General features: G+C 48.1%; 1 protein-coding gene across 1 annotated transcript in view; it reads right to left on the bottom strand.

The window, feature by feature from the left end:
- Window positions 1-13,804, bottom strand: part of LOC149353034 (uncharacterized) — a 174,630-nt gene that overhangs the window by 75,866 nt on the left and 84,960 nt on the right. The window contains exons 7-9 of the mRNA XM_089582230.1: window positions 12,094-12,228; window positions 8,228-8,293; window positions 6,599-6,676 (exon numbers count right to left, since the gene is read on the bottom strand). Of these exons, the coding sequence (XP_089438356.1) occupies window positions 6,599-6,676; window positions 8,228-8,293; window positions 12,094-12,228 (279 nt within the window). The remainder of the gene's footprint in view (window positions 1-6,598; window positions 6,677-8,227; window positions 8,294-12,093; window positions 12,229-13,804) is intronic.

Genomic DNA, 13,804 nt, shown 5'->3' with positions numbered 1-13,804 from the left:
GACTCACGCATCCAAAGGGGAAAAAAAATGGTCTACGAAGATTGCCACCATATTTCCACACGACCCTCCAAACCACATTGCTTTTCCCTGACGTGGCGAACGAGCATTCGAGCGCGGAAAGGGGCCGAAATAAAAATAACATTGAAGGATATCTTTAGAAATGTCTGGATGCCGAAGCGCTACTTTCTCACAGTGTAATAATAATATAAAAAAATTGTAGTGATCTAAATAGGCGCCCGCCTGGCTTCTCCTTGAGGAGGTGCCCCTGCTTCGTTAATCTATTTGCCTCTTTAGCCGGGGCCGTCCACTGCTCGTGCAAGAGCGCCGGTTCGTGTCGCAATGCGCATACCGGCGCGAGAGCCGCGCAGTCGACCGCCCTTCCGGCCCGCCGGTGCAGGTTTCGTTGTACCTCACCTCGAGAGGCCACTGCAGTGCACGCACGAATTGCAGCCTTGCGCACGACAGCACTGCAGGTTACACGCTCATGCACCGCGGAACTCAATCAGCTAGAATCCATGCAACAGAGCGCAGCGATATGTTTCTAGTGCGCCTAACAACAGATTAGCGTGACTTCGTTTTTCTTTTTTTACGTTTCTAGTGCGCCTAACAACAGATTAGCGTGACTTCGTTTTTCTTTTTTTTTTCTGGTCGATCTCCTCAAGAAAGCTGAAACCAACACAAGAAACAAAATGTCGTTGCGAAAGGTCAAAAAGACAATTACCACTGTAGAGACAGTAAACACCACTGATAGGCAAGTTTAAGAAAACAAGTCGCATTCCCAAACCAAATGAATAACGCCGCGGCGATTTCGTATCCTTATATCCAACGCACGCGAGCGCATTCACGCGAAAAAAAAAATGGCTTTCGTGGTCTGCTATCGTTTTCGTTACGCACCAATGAATGAACATTCTTGTTATCAACTGCTTCATTACCTGGAAGGGTTTCTCACTCAAAACGAGGAACTTGTGGGCCATCTTTCTCCGACCGCTCTGCAGCAGTCCCTATTACGCGAGCGTCCATAATGCGCATGCAAATGGCCAAGTGCGAAGCCTTATATGCCGCTTGCAGCAACTAGATATACGGGCACCACAACGACACCCATCGGTGAATTGAACTGTACGAAGGTTTAGGCGCGAAAAACTTGAGTGGGTTCCTCGCCACGACGAACTTATTTTGTGCACGCGTGCAGGTGAAGTGCCAGCATTAACACTTGCACAAACGCACAGACGTAACTCGCTTGTCTTCTGCCATATTTTCTTTTAGTGTAGTAAAAACAATATACTGGAGGCTAAATATTCCTAATACAATCGCATGTACAGATTCATCTGGTACGTGCAACCGGCGACGCAGCAGGGAGGGCCCAAAGCAAAGCTACAGCAAATCCAAACCCCTCCCTTTACACCCACATCACACTTTTCCTCTCTCTGTACCCTCTACTTCGGCATCCAGACACGCCCCAGTTCATTCCATCTGGAAAACAGTCCTAGCTACGCCACTGCGCACAGAACCATTTTGAAACTGGAACACACTGCGTTACACGTTACAGCGAGAATACAATGTTTAGGTGAAATGCGCGGTAAAAAAAAAAAAATGAAAATTTCGTTTCGCGTCACTCCCACCAAACGGTTGAGGACTGAGAGGAAGAATTATATTAGCGCGTGATGAATTTGTTCAAATCAAAGCCTCGCAGATGCGCTCCGATGCAGATGGGTCGCAAAACAATCAGGGGTTTCCCGTCGAGTGCATTTCGAATGAAACGGATGGCCTCGCCGCCTAGACCTGCTGCCTGTGTATACCGCCTGGTCACGGTCCGCCCCCGTCCGCCGGGGCCAACACTCGCCCCGAGCGGACCGGATGAGCTCGAAATGTGTAACTGCCGGACAAACGACGCATTCGCGTGAAAAGGCCGCGAAAGAAGCAAAACGACCAAGTACAAGGACAGTGAAGACGACGCCAGCGCCTTTTCGACCGCGAATCTGAAACAGCAAACTACGAATACGCTGACTATCAATCCGCGTCCGGCGGAACTACGGAGTAAAAATGGCGTTGTAAGCGCTTTTCTCGTGGGCCTGCCGCCGCTGTAACAGCGTGCGAGCTATACATCTGATCAGTATTCGAACTGAGAAAAACGAAGACACTCGACAGCCGACGAGAGTATATGCCGCTGCTCGCTGGCGCGCTTACGCGAGATTTTAAGCAAGCTATTGCTACTTGCTTTCACAAAAAAAAAAAAGCTCAGGCAAGATTCTTGACGGTTGAACAAGGCGGGAAGGATAGATATCGGGCACTTGTGCGCCAAAGCTGCCTTCAATTATTGGGTTCCGCACTGAACCACTATTGAGATTTTTTTTTTAGACGGGGATAGGGATCTACTCTGTCTAATGTACGGATTTTAAAAGCAGCTTAGCTCAAGCATACAGGCAGTCACAAGAACAGGGTTTCTGTACTGCCTCGTTCTTGCGTTTGTTGATATTTGCGTTAATCCACCTTTAAAAAGTAAAACAGCGCTAGACACGGGACGAAGGAAGAACAACCACGGGACGAAGGAAGAACAACACAGCACAAAGCGCCTTGTGATGTGTTGTTCTTCCTTCGTCCCGTGTCTAGCGCTGTTCTACTTACATATGATGTACCAACTTGCCCAAGCCTCCGCCTTAACCTTTGAAAAACCTCGGTTAATTTTGGTGAAACCCGTGAGTGACCCTACTGCTGCAAAGGGCGGATGGTTGAAATATTGACCGCTGTTTCGCAGCATGCATCAGATGGTTCTTCATTTTTCGCGTAACTGTCATTGCGACTAACTGAGCATAGGATTCGCTTGCGTACAGTGAAAGTTTCGTTGCGTGTCAGTCTGCGCCCAGAATAAGAGATGCGAAATTCGCCGAAAGACCCCTGACGCAAGCATCCCCTTTCTCTACCTGCGCTGTGGCGCTGCCAACTCGTCTCGCACGCAAGCCACGACGATTTGCACAAGCGTCTAACTCCGCAGGTGTAAGGCGTAGGCTGGCTTAACAGTTGGAGCTGAGCTCAGCCACGTACGAGCGAAGCTAAAATCACACAGCATACGCAAATTTGAACCGAAACCGCGTTTCGGACAACGTTGTGCGTGCGTTCTAGAAGGCTTGTTTTATTCTTACAAAACGAACTCATTCATGCTGATACTTGTCCGGGCATTTTATTTTCGAAACGGCGTGGGGAAAAGAGTGAAAATAACGTATTATAAGCCATCTTCGCAGAGATAATTTTCGAGTTTTCCTACATGAGCGGTGCATCTAGAAATTATTAAAAAACTGAAGGATCGCATTCACGAAGATGGCACATCCGCGCTGTAGTAGTGTCATTCCCGTAAAACATACGGGGTCTCCCTTGTCTGTGGCCGCGCACATCTGGAGTTACAAGACATTTTCATTTAACGCTGCCATTTCTATTTGTAGGGAAACCGACGTATCGGAATCCATAGTTAGAGGGTATGCAGTGCAGTGTCACTGCCTTAATAAGCTAATATGAGAGGACGTGTTTAGCCATAGCTAGTGATATTAATATCTATCAAGTCCCACTGCCATGCTTGGGGACTCATTGCACTATAGGTACCCGTAGAATTAATTCCTACATCTGTTGCCTGTACATTTTTATGTTTGTTGCTATTAAATTACTGACGGTGTGCACACTTTTCAAATATTACGCAAAGCTGGCAGCTTCCCTGCGACAACTGCGTTTTCGTCGGCGTCCCATAAGTACGCTTAAGCTGGACCCTTTACGCGGAGGATAACGAAAAGGGTACAGCTTAAGTTAAACGCAGCGAGTTATGGAAAGAAAAATGATAGGTGTAACGTTAAGAGATCGGAAACGGGCGGAGTGGGTGAGGGAACAAACGCGGGTTAATGCCATCCTAGTTGAAATCAAGAGGAATAAATGGGCTTGGGCAGGGCATGTAACGCGAAGGCAAGATAACCGCTGGTCCTTGAGGGTAACGGAGTGGAATCCAAGGGAAGGCAAGCGTAGCAGGGTGCGGCAGAAAGTTATGTGGGCGGATGAGATTAAGAAGTTTGCGGGGTTACGGTGAGCGCAGCTGACAAAGGACAGGGTTAATTGGAGAGATATGGGAGAGGCCTTTGTTGTGCAGTGGTCGTAGTCAGACTGATGGTGATGATGATGATGAGATGAGCATAAAATGCGTTTACGCATTGAGTAGAAATGTACTTTCCGATTTAGCGTGTTAGGGAACACAATTTTTGGAATGAAGTACGTTGAGCTGAGTTTTGCGCAATTCGAATGACTCAACGTAACCTGTAAGCGGGCTGCATGGCTCATGATTTAAAAGTGGTAAAACTTGACTGAAAGGTGAAAACAAAAGAAGAAAGGAGCGGGACAAGCGCTAATTTGCATCTGCCGGTACGAGCCCGTTTCGAAGGCAGGAAGCAATTTATCTTGGAAGGCAAGACGAAGCTACGATGAGAAGCGCAAATGCGTTGCCTTGACACGACAAAGAAAGGTCCCATACAAAGTGCCCCGGGTATTAGAAATAGCTCACAGAAATAGTAGGAGGGTTGCATAGCTCTCCATTTATAAACGGTAAAGCGTATAGTGGACAGACGAACCCAGAGGAAGAGGCCGACGGGGAAACGCTTACACACATCTGCCTGTATGAATCCCTTTCGAAGGCTAAGGCAATAAATCTTGCACGGCAAGTTGAAACAAGGATGAGAGACACAAATGCGCTGACCTGAGGCGAGGTAGAAAGACCGCATACAAAAGGACTCTGAGTATTAGAAAAATGGCTCAACAGAGCCTGCAGGTTCGACGTCTCGTGATTAAAAGTGGCGAAACAAATGCTCCGACTTGAGACGGCGAAGAAATATCACGTATTAAAGGACACTTGGTATTAGAAAGACTACTCAAAAGAACTTGTAGGCCGGCTACATGGTTAATCATCTAAAAGCGGTTAGAGGTTTAGACGATGAACCATCTATATCCTTCCGCCAATCAGTTCAAACTCGAAACGTCCTGACCGAAAAGGACCAGTTGCCACCATTGTGAAGTGAATAACGGTTAGCGTGGCCTCTTGGATCCGCGTCTAAAAATCGGTGCCGGCACATGCATTTTACTTGCGAAATCGGCCGGTGATGGCGACACCTGTATTTCGTTTCACGGTCTTTTATCACCTATAAAAGCTTCGTTTTCGGCGAGAGAGGTCTCTTTGCGATTAGAACGCAGTACACTGTCGAGATAGATAGCCTTCCATTTATCCTCAGTGTCCATTTAAATCATGAGCCATCAAGCCGGCCTACAATTTCTGTCGAGCCATCTTTCTAATTCTCGGGCTCCTATAGCATGTCTCAGGTCAACGCGTCTCTGCCTCTCTTCGTTGCTTCCACTTTCCGTGCAAGACATATCACCGTCTTCCTTCGGAAGGGACACATATCGCAAGACGTAAGTAAGCGCTAGTCACACTGCTTTCCTTCTTCGCGTCCGGCAGTCAGTCACGCTCTATACAACTTTGAAACTGTCAAACGCACGATGAAAATTAAAGAGTTTTACTCGAAAATGTACGACCGCAGTTTAGCGAAACACGGGACATTTACGCGACCCCTTTGTCGAGCAAAGCATGCCTCTTGACTTCGATAATAATGCCCCGAGGGAGTGGAATTTCATCAGAACGCCAAGCGCCTGGACTTTACTATACCATTTCGCGTCTCATATTTCCCTGCGCCTTTTTCTGTTTTCACAACTGTCTCTTTTAATTCCATTCCGTTCTTGTGGTCCTAGAAGATCGCGGGGGCGTGCCGTCGTTTGAGCTAATGACGAAAGGCTAAAAGAATCGAAGGAAAATAAAGCTCTGGCAGAGAATCCTTGTATATTATCCCGGCTCATGAGAAGAATGCAGCCACGCACACGTAAGAGCGGGTCGTGACTGGACGGCGCTCGTGCGCAATCTGTCCGCTCCGAGAAAGACCAATTCATGATTGGCTGCCCTCACGGCGCTGGCCAATCGCGAACCAATCTTACGTGTGATTGGCATTGCGGGAATGACCGCTAATTTTTGCTGGATGGCTCTGAGCCCTTTTCGTCGGACCCTTTCCAATGCGCCAGCCATTCACCGTGCATCGCGGCTTTTGCTGCGACCCTGAACGTGCAGTTGCGCCGAACGCGGTTTCACTATGCAGGCGAAGAAGGCAGCGCGTACGTGAGCGCATCGCCGCGAATGAAAACTAATACGCAGCGTGGTGACGCATAAAAATTGCCGCGCACCGCGGACGCTGCACGGACTGCGCACCGGGCGGCTTTTGCATCGCGGAAAGGGAAAGCGTCGGAGACAGAGAAACGACGACTTCTACGAAAGGCGTTTCGGGGTCTTTTCAAGCAAAGGAAACAGATATGCACGATATGTAGACTTATTTCGCAGTATTTACTGACATCCCCAGCGGTAGGTCTGTGGCAACGGTTGCCCTAGCACCGGTAAGGCCAGTGTAATTAGATTTCAGAGCACGTATACGAATTCCAGGAGGCAGAAATTCGAGACAACCCAGTTAGAGTATGCATGAACGTAACAAAATAAATGATTTTGAAGAATTTGTTGGTACAGTTGCGATATACTCACATAACCGGCGGCTTCGGAAAGCTCGGCCCATAGTTCTTCCGTCTTGGCATTTCCGAACTGGTGATCCCGCAAGAACGACTGAAATAAGCAGTGCAAGCATTTCATTCAATCACGTCCTGTAGTAAGTATTTATGGCTCTTCATTGCGGCAGAACTCAAACGAATAGTCGGCCTGCGTGAATTTGGTGCTTAAATACGTCGGCTGTTTGCCTAGGCATTCGATCCAAGGCTGGCGCATAAACGTAGGGCCATGTGCGCATGCGCTGTTGGCGGATCGCGGTGGCTTTATAAGGTGGTGGTACACGGTAAGGCTAAGCTAAAGCTCTCTATCAGCTGAACATCTGACACCGCATGCTTGTTAAAAATGCGCCAGTGTTGTAAGTGCTCAGTTTTTATTAATGCGAACATTTGCTACTGGCAGGAATTTAATGATTTTGTTTGTTTATTAGACCAAAATTGCTCTTAAAGAATACACCTCTCGTTGCGGGCACGCATTAAGCGCAAAAATGTCCGGACGAAGGCCATTTCGGTCATTTGAGAGTCCTGGTAATGACACCAGTTTTCCTGCTTTGTAGCTCTGCCATTTGCTACTTTTTATGGGTTTTCCTTTATGGACGAGACATCGCCCTCACGCCGTGGACCCCCAGATAACTAAGGTAAAACGGACAGACATAACTCCCGGATGTCGTAGTAGAAGAAGAGACAAGCTATGCCAACCAACCAATTGTGTATTATGCCTCGTTAAGGCATAACGCACAGGCGTACGTCAACAGGAGATGCAGAGGTCTAATAGTTGCTAAGTACGCAACTCCATTTCAGGTGCGCCTGCCATATAAACGAAACCGCATAATAGGTTTGCGATTAACGATGAGCGAGACGCCCACTTACAGGCAGGTGGGCCACTTAGGTCACGTGACCTTGTGGTGCCATCAAAAACCTGCAACACCTGATAGTGAGTCAACTGCCCACCGTGGTAGGTGGCAGTTAAATTAAAGACTGGTCGCGAGAGGAACCTCGGTCGCACAAGCCACACCGGTAGCGGCACCTGCCATCGCAGGGCGCATCGCTTAACCGCAGCACCATTGCATAAGAGTGGTACGAAGACTCCCAGGGATCTATGAATGTTAAGCAGAGAATGACCATTTCCACATGTACGTACAATAACCTATTAATGCTATCGCTTCATACCCTTAAGGCGGACCTTAAATGTCCTTTCTAATTTTTTTCTTCTGTGTTCCTCTGCAGATTGTTCAACCACATCGTATTCGGTGGTAAAAGAGATTCTTCTTAACCTCGATCTCAGTACGTTTCCTAAGTGAATCACTACTGTATGTGCTTGTACGACGTTACCCAAATAAGCTGTTATAATTTCATTAAAGCGGCCACGTTAAATCAACTATTCACAGCTCCACTCATGCGCCCGTAGAAAGTCGCTTATTCATCAAGTTTACTGGATACAGGCTGTGCTTGAAAATGCACGTTGCCTGCTCTGCGCCCAGCCGCTGGAATATCGCGCTTAAAAACCACCGCATGCTTGCACCGTCGTATGAAATTGAAAATGGCGCCGGCAACTCAAGATTTATGAAGTATAGCGAAATGCACACAGAAATTATGGTACGCCTATGCTTACCGATACGCCTCTTTGAAACACCGAAGGTCCCAGGAAGTTCTCGAGCATCCGAAGCACAGACGCGCCCTGGAACGAAGACGAACGAACGCTGTAGTTTTATTGCGGGTGTCAGAAATGCACAACAAACCTGCGGAGTTTGAAGATATTCTTCTTTGGAGGAAAAATAGCGAGAAATATAATGGTTGTTTCAGCGAAGCCGACCACTAATATTTAAAATTAGGCTCTTCAAGGTATAAAGACGACTCTTGCAGCATAAAGTAATACCAGTGGTGCCGGACGTTAGAAAACATTTCAATGGTGCTTGCTATTAAGCTGGTTAATTCAACTCTAAAAAAAAATTTTTAACAATTACCGTTAGGTGCTTGGTTAAAATCAGCGGTTTGTAGCTGGTTGTTAGCGATAGCCATGTCAGTTTCCAGAATCTCGAAAACATGTTTGCGGCGCCACAGCGACGAGCGTGTACGCGACATTAGGGAATTTTATTTCAGAGTTAAACAGAGAGATAAATTTATTTGTTGATGTAAATCGGTACGGAAAACGCAGTTCCCATATTGTTAACTCTTTATTCCAAATTAAAATTGCTAGCTGCTCCAAGATCACTCGCATTGTGCCAACCTGGGCGTTTGAGAACCGATTATCTCGTATGCAGAATTAAGCACTTTTGCGATATGTTTTTTTCCACTGTTCCACTAGCAAATCATCTCATAATTATTAAGCATGTCGAAAAATATTCCGATACATTCCCACGCACGTTGTTCGACAAGCCGGCCTTACTTGCGGGTGGGTATCTGATAACCTTTAATGTACGCGCAGCGTTAATGGAGGACCCCAGTCCCTATACTACATATCTTAAGCGCACAAATGCGATGTAAACCACATAACTGCTAAATTTGCATGTGGGCTAACTTAGCTGCAAAAACTTAAACCTACCAGTCTAGCAAGAGAACAGCTGTCAGTTCGCAACTGGTAGCGAGGTGCTGGAAGTAATAAGGGAATATGTCTACTTAAGGCAGCTAGCGACCGCTGATCCGGGCCATGAGAGGGAAATAAATATAGAAGAATAAGAATGGGGTGGAGCGCATAGGGCAGGTTACCTAAGATCATGAATGGCGGTTTACCAATAGCCCTCAAGAGAGAAGTATACATTAGCTGTATCTTACCGGTACTCACCTATGGGGCAGAAACGTGGAAAAGGGTTCAGCTTAAGTTAAGGACAACGCAGCGAGCTATGGAAAGAAAAATGGTAGGTGACCGGAAGCGGGCAGAATGGGTGAGGGAACAAACGCAGGTTAATGACATCGTAGTCGAAATCAAGAGGAAGAAATGGGCTTGGGAAGGGCATGTAATGCGAAGGCAAGACAACCGCTGGTGGAGTGGATTCCAAGAGAAGGCAAGCGTAGCCGGGGCGGCAGAAAGTTAGGTGGGCGGATGAGATTAAGAAGTTTGCGGTGATATGGTGGCTGCAGCTGGCAGAGGACAGGTTTAACTGGAGAGACATGGGAGAGGCCTTTGCCCTGCAGTGGGCGTAGTCAGGCTGATGATGATGATGAGAAGTTCAACAGCGGATAGAAGACAGGTCAGTAAATGGCCTCAAAACAGGATATAAAACAAACAACAGTTTAATTTTAATTAATGGTTTCTTTTTATACTAGATATGAACGTAATTTCACTATCTTGTGAAGCCCGAAACCGTCGTCCTTCAAGCATGTTCCTCAGGATGACCAGCCAGATTACTTCTTTTGTTGCCTCTCTCATTATGCAGCAAACGGATTGTTTCAAAAGCAGCGTACGTATTATATGTTTTTTAAAATTTAGCTTTCTTCTTTTTTTTGCAATTTCAGCCTTAGGTGGTTGTATAAGCAATTTGTAGTACGAAAGTAAAGTGAGAGAGAGAGAGAGAGAGAGAAACCCTTTAATGAAAAAGCAGAGAATTTAGCCGGCGTTTAAAAATAGCTGGCATGCTACTCTGCATGGGGAAGGGAATTTGGGAGATAAAGACGGAAGGAGAACTTTGTGTAAAAGGTAAAATAAAACAAAAAGAGAAGATAAAATGAGGCCATGAAATGTATACTAACGTGCATCGGCGAGAAATGAAGTAGCATATTAAATGATGAAATGCATAGTCCGACAAAAGGCTAACAAAGTACACAGCGTGAAGAATGCACGAGGGTAACATGCAAGGTGAAATCAGGGCTTGGCAAGATGTTCGATGTCATTTAAATACGCAAACAAAAAGTTTATTGCATGTATCTGTTGCCTACGGCAGGCTAAGGGACCTAGAACACTGTCCATTGTTAGAGGCACTGGGGAGAGCTTCACCATGCAGTGTTCACAGTACGCACGCACGTCAGCATGTGCAGGGCACTCAAGCAGGATATGTTCCACAGTTTCGATCGAGCCGCAGTTGTCACAAAGAGGACGCTTTATATGACCTAAACAGTATCGCAAGCCCTTTGTAAACGCAGCGTTCAGGTGAGGTCGGTGATAAAGTGTTTCCAGATGGCGAGGAATTCAGGGTGGGAGTCTTGATCTGATATGTGGGTCGACTGAGTAAAGAAATTGGTAGTGGTGTGACGGCAAGTTCCACAGCCGATACGTTTCTTCTTAAGCAAATATTTTAGCCATTTTGGACACATCAGATTTCGTGAAGAGAGTCCGAATGTATCTCCGATGTTCTTGGCCTTTACGGGACGCTTCATATGCTTTTTCATTGGCCAGAATGCCACAGTGTGCTGGTATCCGCTGCAGTGTTGTGCAGTGGCCTGCGGCAATGGTCATTTGATGTAGATCTCCGATGTCAAGGGAAACGAGCTAATGTTTTGTTTTCTTCAGCAGGTCGGACAGGACATGCAGAGATGCTTTGGAGTCGGTAAAGATAGTCCATCGGTCGGGGGTTTGGCGCAAAATATAGGAAACAGATTCTTTTAATGCCGTGAAGCTCAGATGTCGTAGGATGTCCTTCGCTGCAGCCGGTAAGAAAGGACATGGCTTGTTGAGTATATCCCCTACGTCTAATGCTCAGCAAGGCGGATCGTCTTTGCCATGCGCTGTGCTGTGTTAGCTTAGGACGATCTAGTCAAGTATCTGTTATACATAGGGTTCTTCCCTTGTTGGAGTGCTTGATTAAATTCAGTGTGTCTGTTTTTGTCTTAGCGCGAAAACGCTACTTCACTAGCAAAGCTGAAAAGCCCGGAGTAAGTGTGAAGCCTCAGCCTTTGACCTTTGGCGGAGCGCCAGCGGTGGAGACCTTGCACAGCTGCTCCGTCAACACACGAAACCGCGAAACCGTCAACGCACGAAGCAAAGACATGTATTGATGCCGCCAACAACAACAACAATAAAAGTACCCTCATCGCTCACTTGCCTATTTCTTATCATATAGATCATAATGGAAAACGAAGAAACAGCATTGGAAATGAAACGGTCAGCACCTTTCGAACTGGAAGCAGCCTTTCCCGAAGGCAAACGGGAACGACCAGCGAACGTGGTAAACAAACGTGCCCTTGAGGAGACGCGAAACCGCATCGGAGATCCCTGGGGCTGGGTCTGCTTCGCGTGATTACCCAGTCATTAGCAGAGAGCGAATGAGCATGAGAGGGGAGCGGAGTGCATCGGAGCTGTCGCTGCACCGTTAGCAGGCGCCAGCTGTCTCGACGGCCGCGGGACTGCTGTGATGTGTGGGCTAGCTGATTTGACGCGGTTCTCGGAAAGAAAGCAAGAGGAGGGCAGCCCAGAGGAGGAAAACGGCAACGCCTGCCCTTTTTCTTTCCCCGAGCGCCGCTGCGGGGACTGCCTGTCTAATTATGAGCCGCGTGCGTAGGATCGAGTAGGTAACAACACATGCGATTGCAGCTGCGTTCGTATACCTTATTGTAGGAAATGGTGTCGAAGATCTCCGTGATTTCGTCCGGATGGCTGACGCTCTGAACCACGGGGTGGGAAGTGGTGGTTGAGTCCAGGTCCATCACGGGCTGCAAGTCTTCCGTCAGAAATTGGTTCATCTGCAGAAGCGTCGCAGAGAGAGAGAGAGAGAGAGAGAGAGAGCCTGTCAGCGAGTCCGGTTTCGTGCCGATGATGGGCGGCTTGTCTACAAAGCACAGCGCACGGCAGTCAGCCTGCAATTCTTGAACTGGAGTGCTGCGCGGGTTGTCCGCATCCCAGATGAGCTAGAGCGGCTGAGGTTGGTTAGAGGAGGCTCGGAGTAGAGCATGGGCACGCAGAAGGCTGAGGGCTTCTTCTGCTATGCAGCACTTTCCTGAACTGCGTTCCCGTTTTTTATTAGTGCACGATTTAACGGCGGTGCGTTGGGCTATATCCTCTGCGAATCACCATACACTTTCACTCCCCTCCCCCCCCCCCCCCCCACACACACACACACACGCTTTCGGTGCCTTTTCATGCATAAAAATAGCTGAATAGAAGGCGGTCTTGTGGACTATAGAATGGCCTGATTTCTTGTATCGCCAATTGCATTAATGTGCAGGCTTAAGGCACAGAATGGTGCAATATAAAGGTACGTCGGGCGCTTGACTGTCTTTGACTTTCTTCACAGACGGTCATGCAAGCCCGCAACGGTCAATCCGCTGGCCCATGCGCACAGCCTGCACAGTGTTTTGCCCGCTCAAACAGTTGAAAAAGGAACAACAGATACAACCGCTCAGCGATTTCTCTGAAAAAAAAAATAAAATGCTCTCATAAACGTTTGTCTTCTTTACGTAGCTCCTGAAAACTATCCACTTAATGATGATGCATATCAAAGGCGCAAGGGCAGCCTTGGCAAAAGAAGGCCATGGCACAAGGTATCTTCTGTTACACAAGGTGGGGTCAGATCCATTTCCAAGCATTTCGCCCCAGAGAAGCCGTGCATCAGGCCAGGGGAAAGCTTGTGCCCATTGTATCACCGGTGGGTATCCTGACGGCACTGGTGATCGAGCCCTGCACCTCTCTCGTGCGAGACGGATGCTCAAACCACTAGGCCATCGTTGCGGAAACTATCCACTCCAGCGTCTCCTAAACAAGTGCATGCTTTTCGCATGGTGAAACGCACCTGTGAGGAGAAAGCAGGCTCGCTACTAAATATTACGACGAGTCTAAACTGCGGAAACGTACCCGAGGAAAACATTAAGCTGCGAGCAGAACGAGGCGGATTCTAATCGCGAGCGACGCTCCGCCACTTGTCGGAGCAGCAAGGCGGTCGGCGCCGCTGTATTACCCGCGACCCGCGCGAGGAACGATTGCGCTGTCGCCCAACCTCGGCAGCGGCGGCCCCGACATTTGGAGCCGACGAAGGTGGACCTGTCTCACGGCGGAAGTGACCCGCGTAGATGCGGAACGTGCGTGCAAGGTCGAATGTTATCGTAACGCCCGTACTCCCCCCCCCCCCCCCCCCCTTCCCAGCCACCCGAAGGCGCCGAGACCGACAAGAGGCACGCCGTGTAGCACAGCTCGGTAACAAGGCGCCGCCTAAGAAGAAGCAAAAACAAAACAGGAGGTCGCAGTAACTTAGCCGACAGGGCGTCAGGTGAGACGCGTTCGAGCCCACTGGCCCAGGCGTTAAGCATAAAGATATTTCGCGCC

The sequence above is a fragment of the Amblyomma mixtum genome, chromosome 3 (assembly GCF_055824585.1).
Source record: "Amblyomma mixtum isolate Tamu chromosome 3, ASM5582458v1, whole genome shotgun sequence".
Lineage (NCBI taxonomy): Eukaryota > Metazoa > Arthropoda > Arachnida > Ixodida > Ixodidae > Amblyomma > Amblyomma mixtum.
The sequence above is the reverse complement of the archived record's forward strand: the minus strand, read 5'-3'. Positions and strand labels throughout refer to the sequence as shown.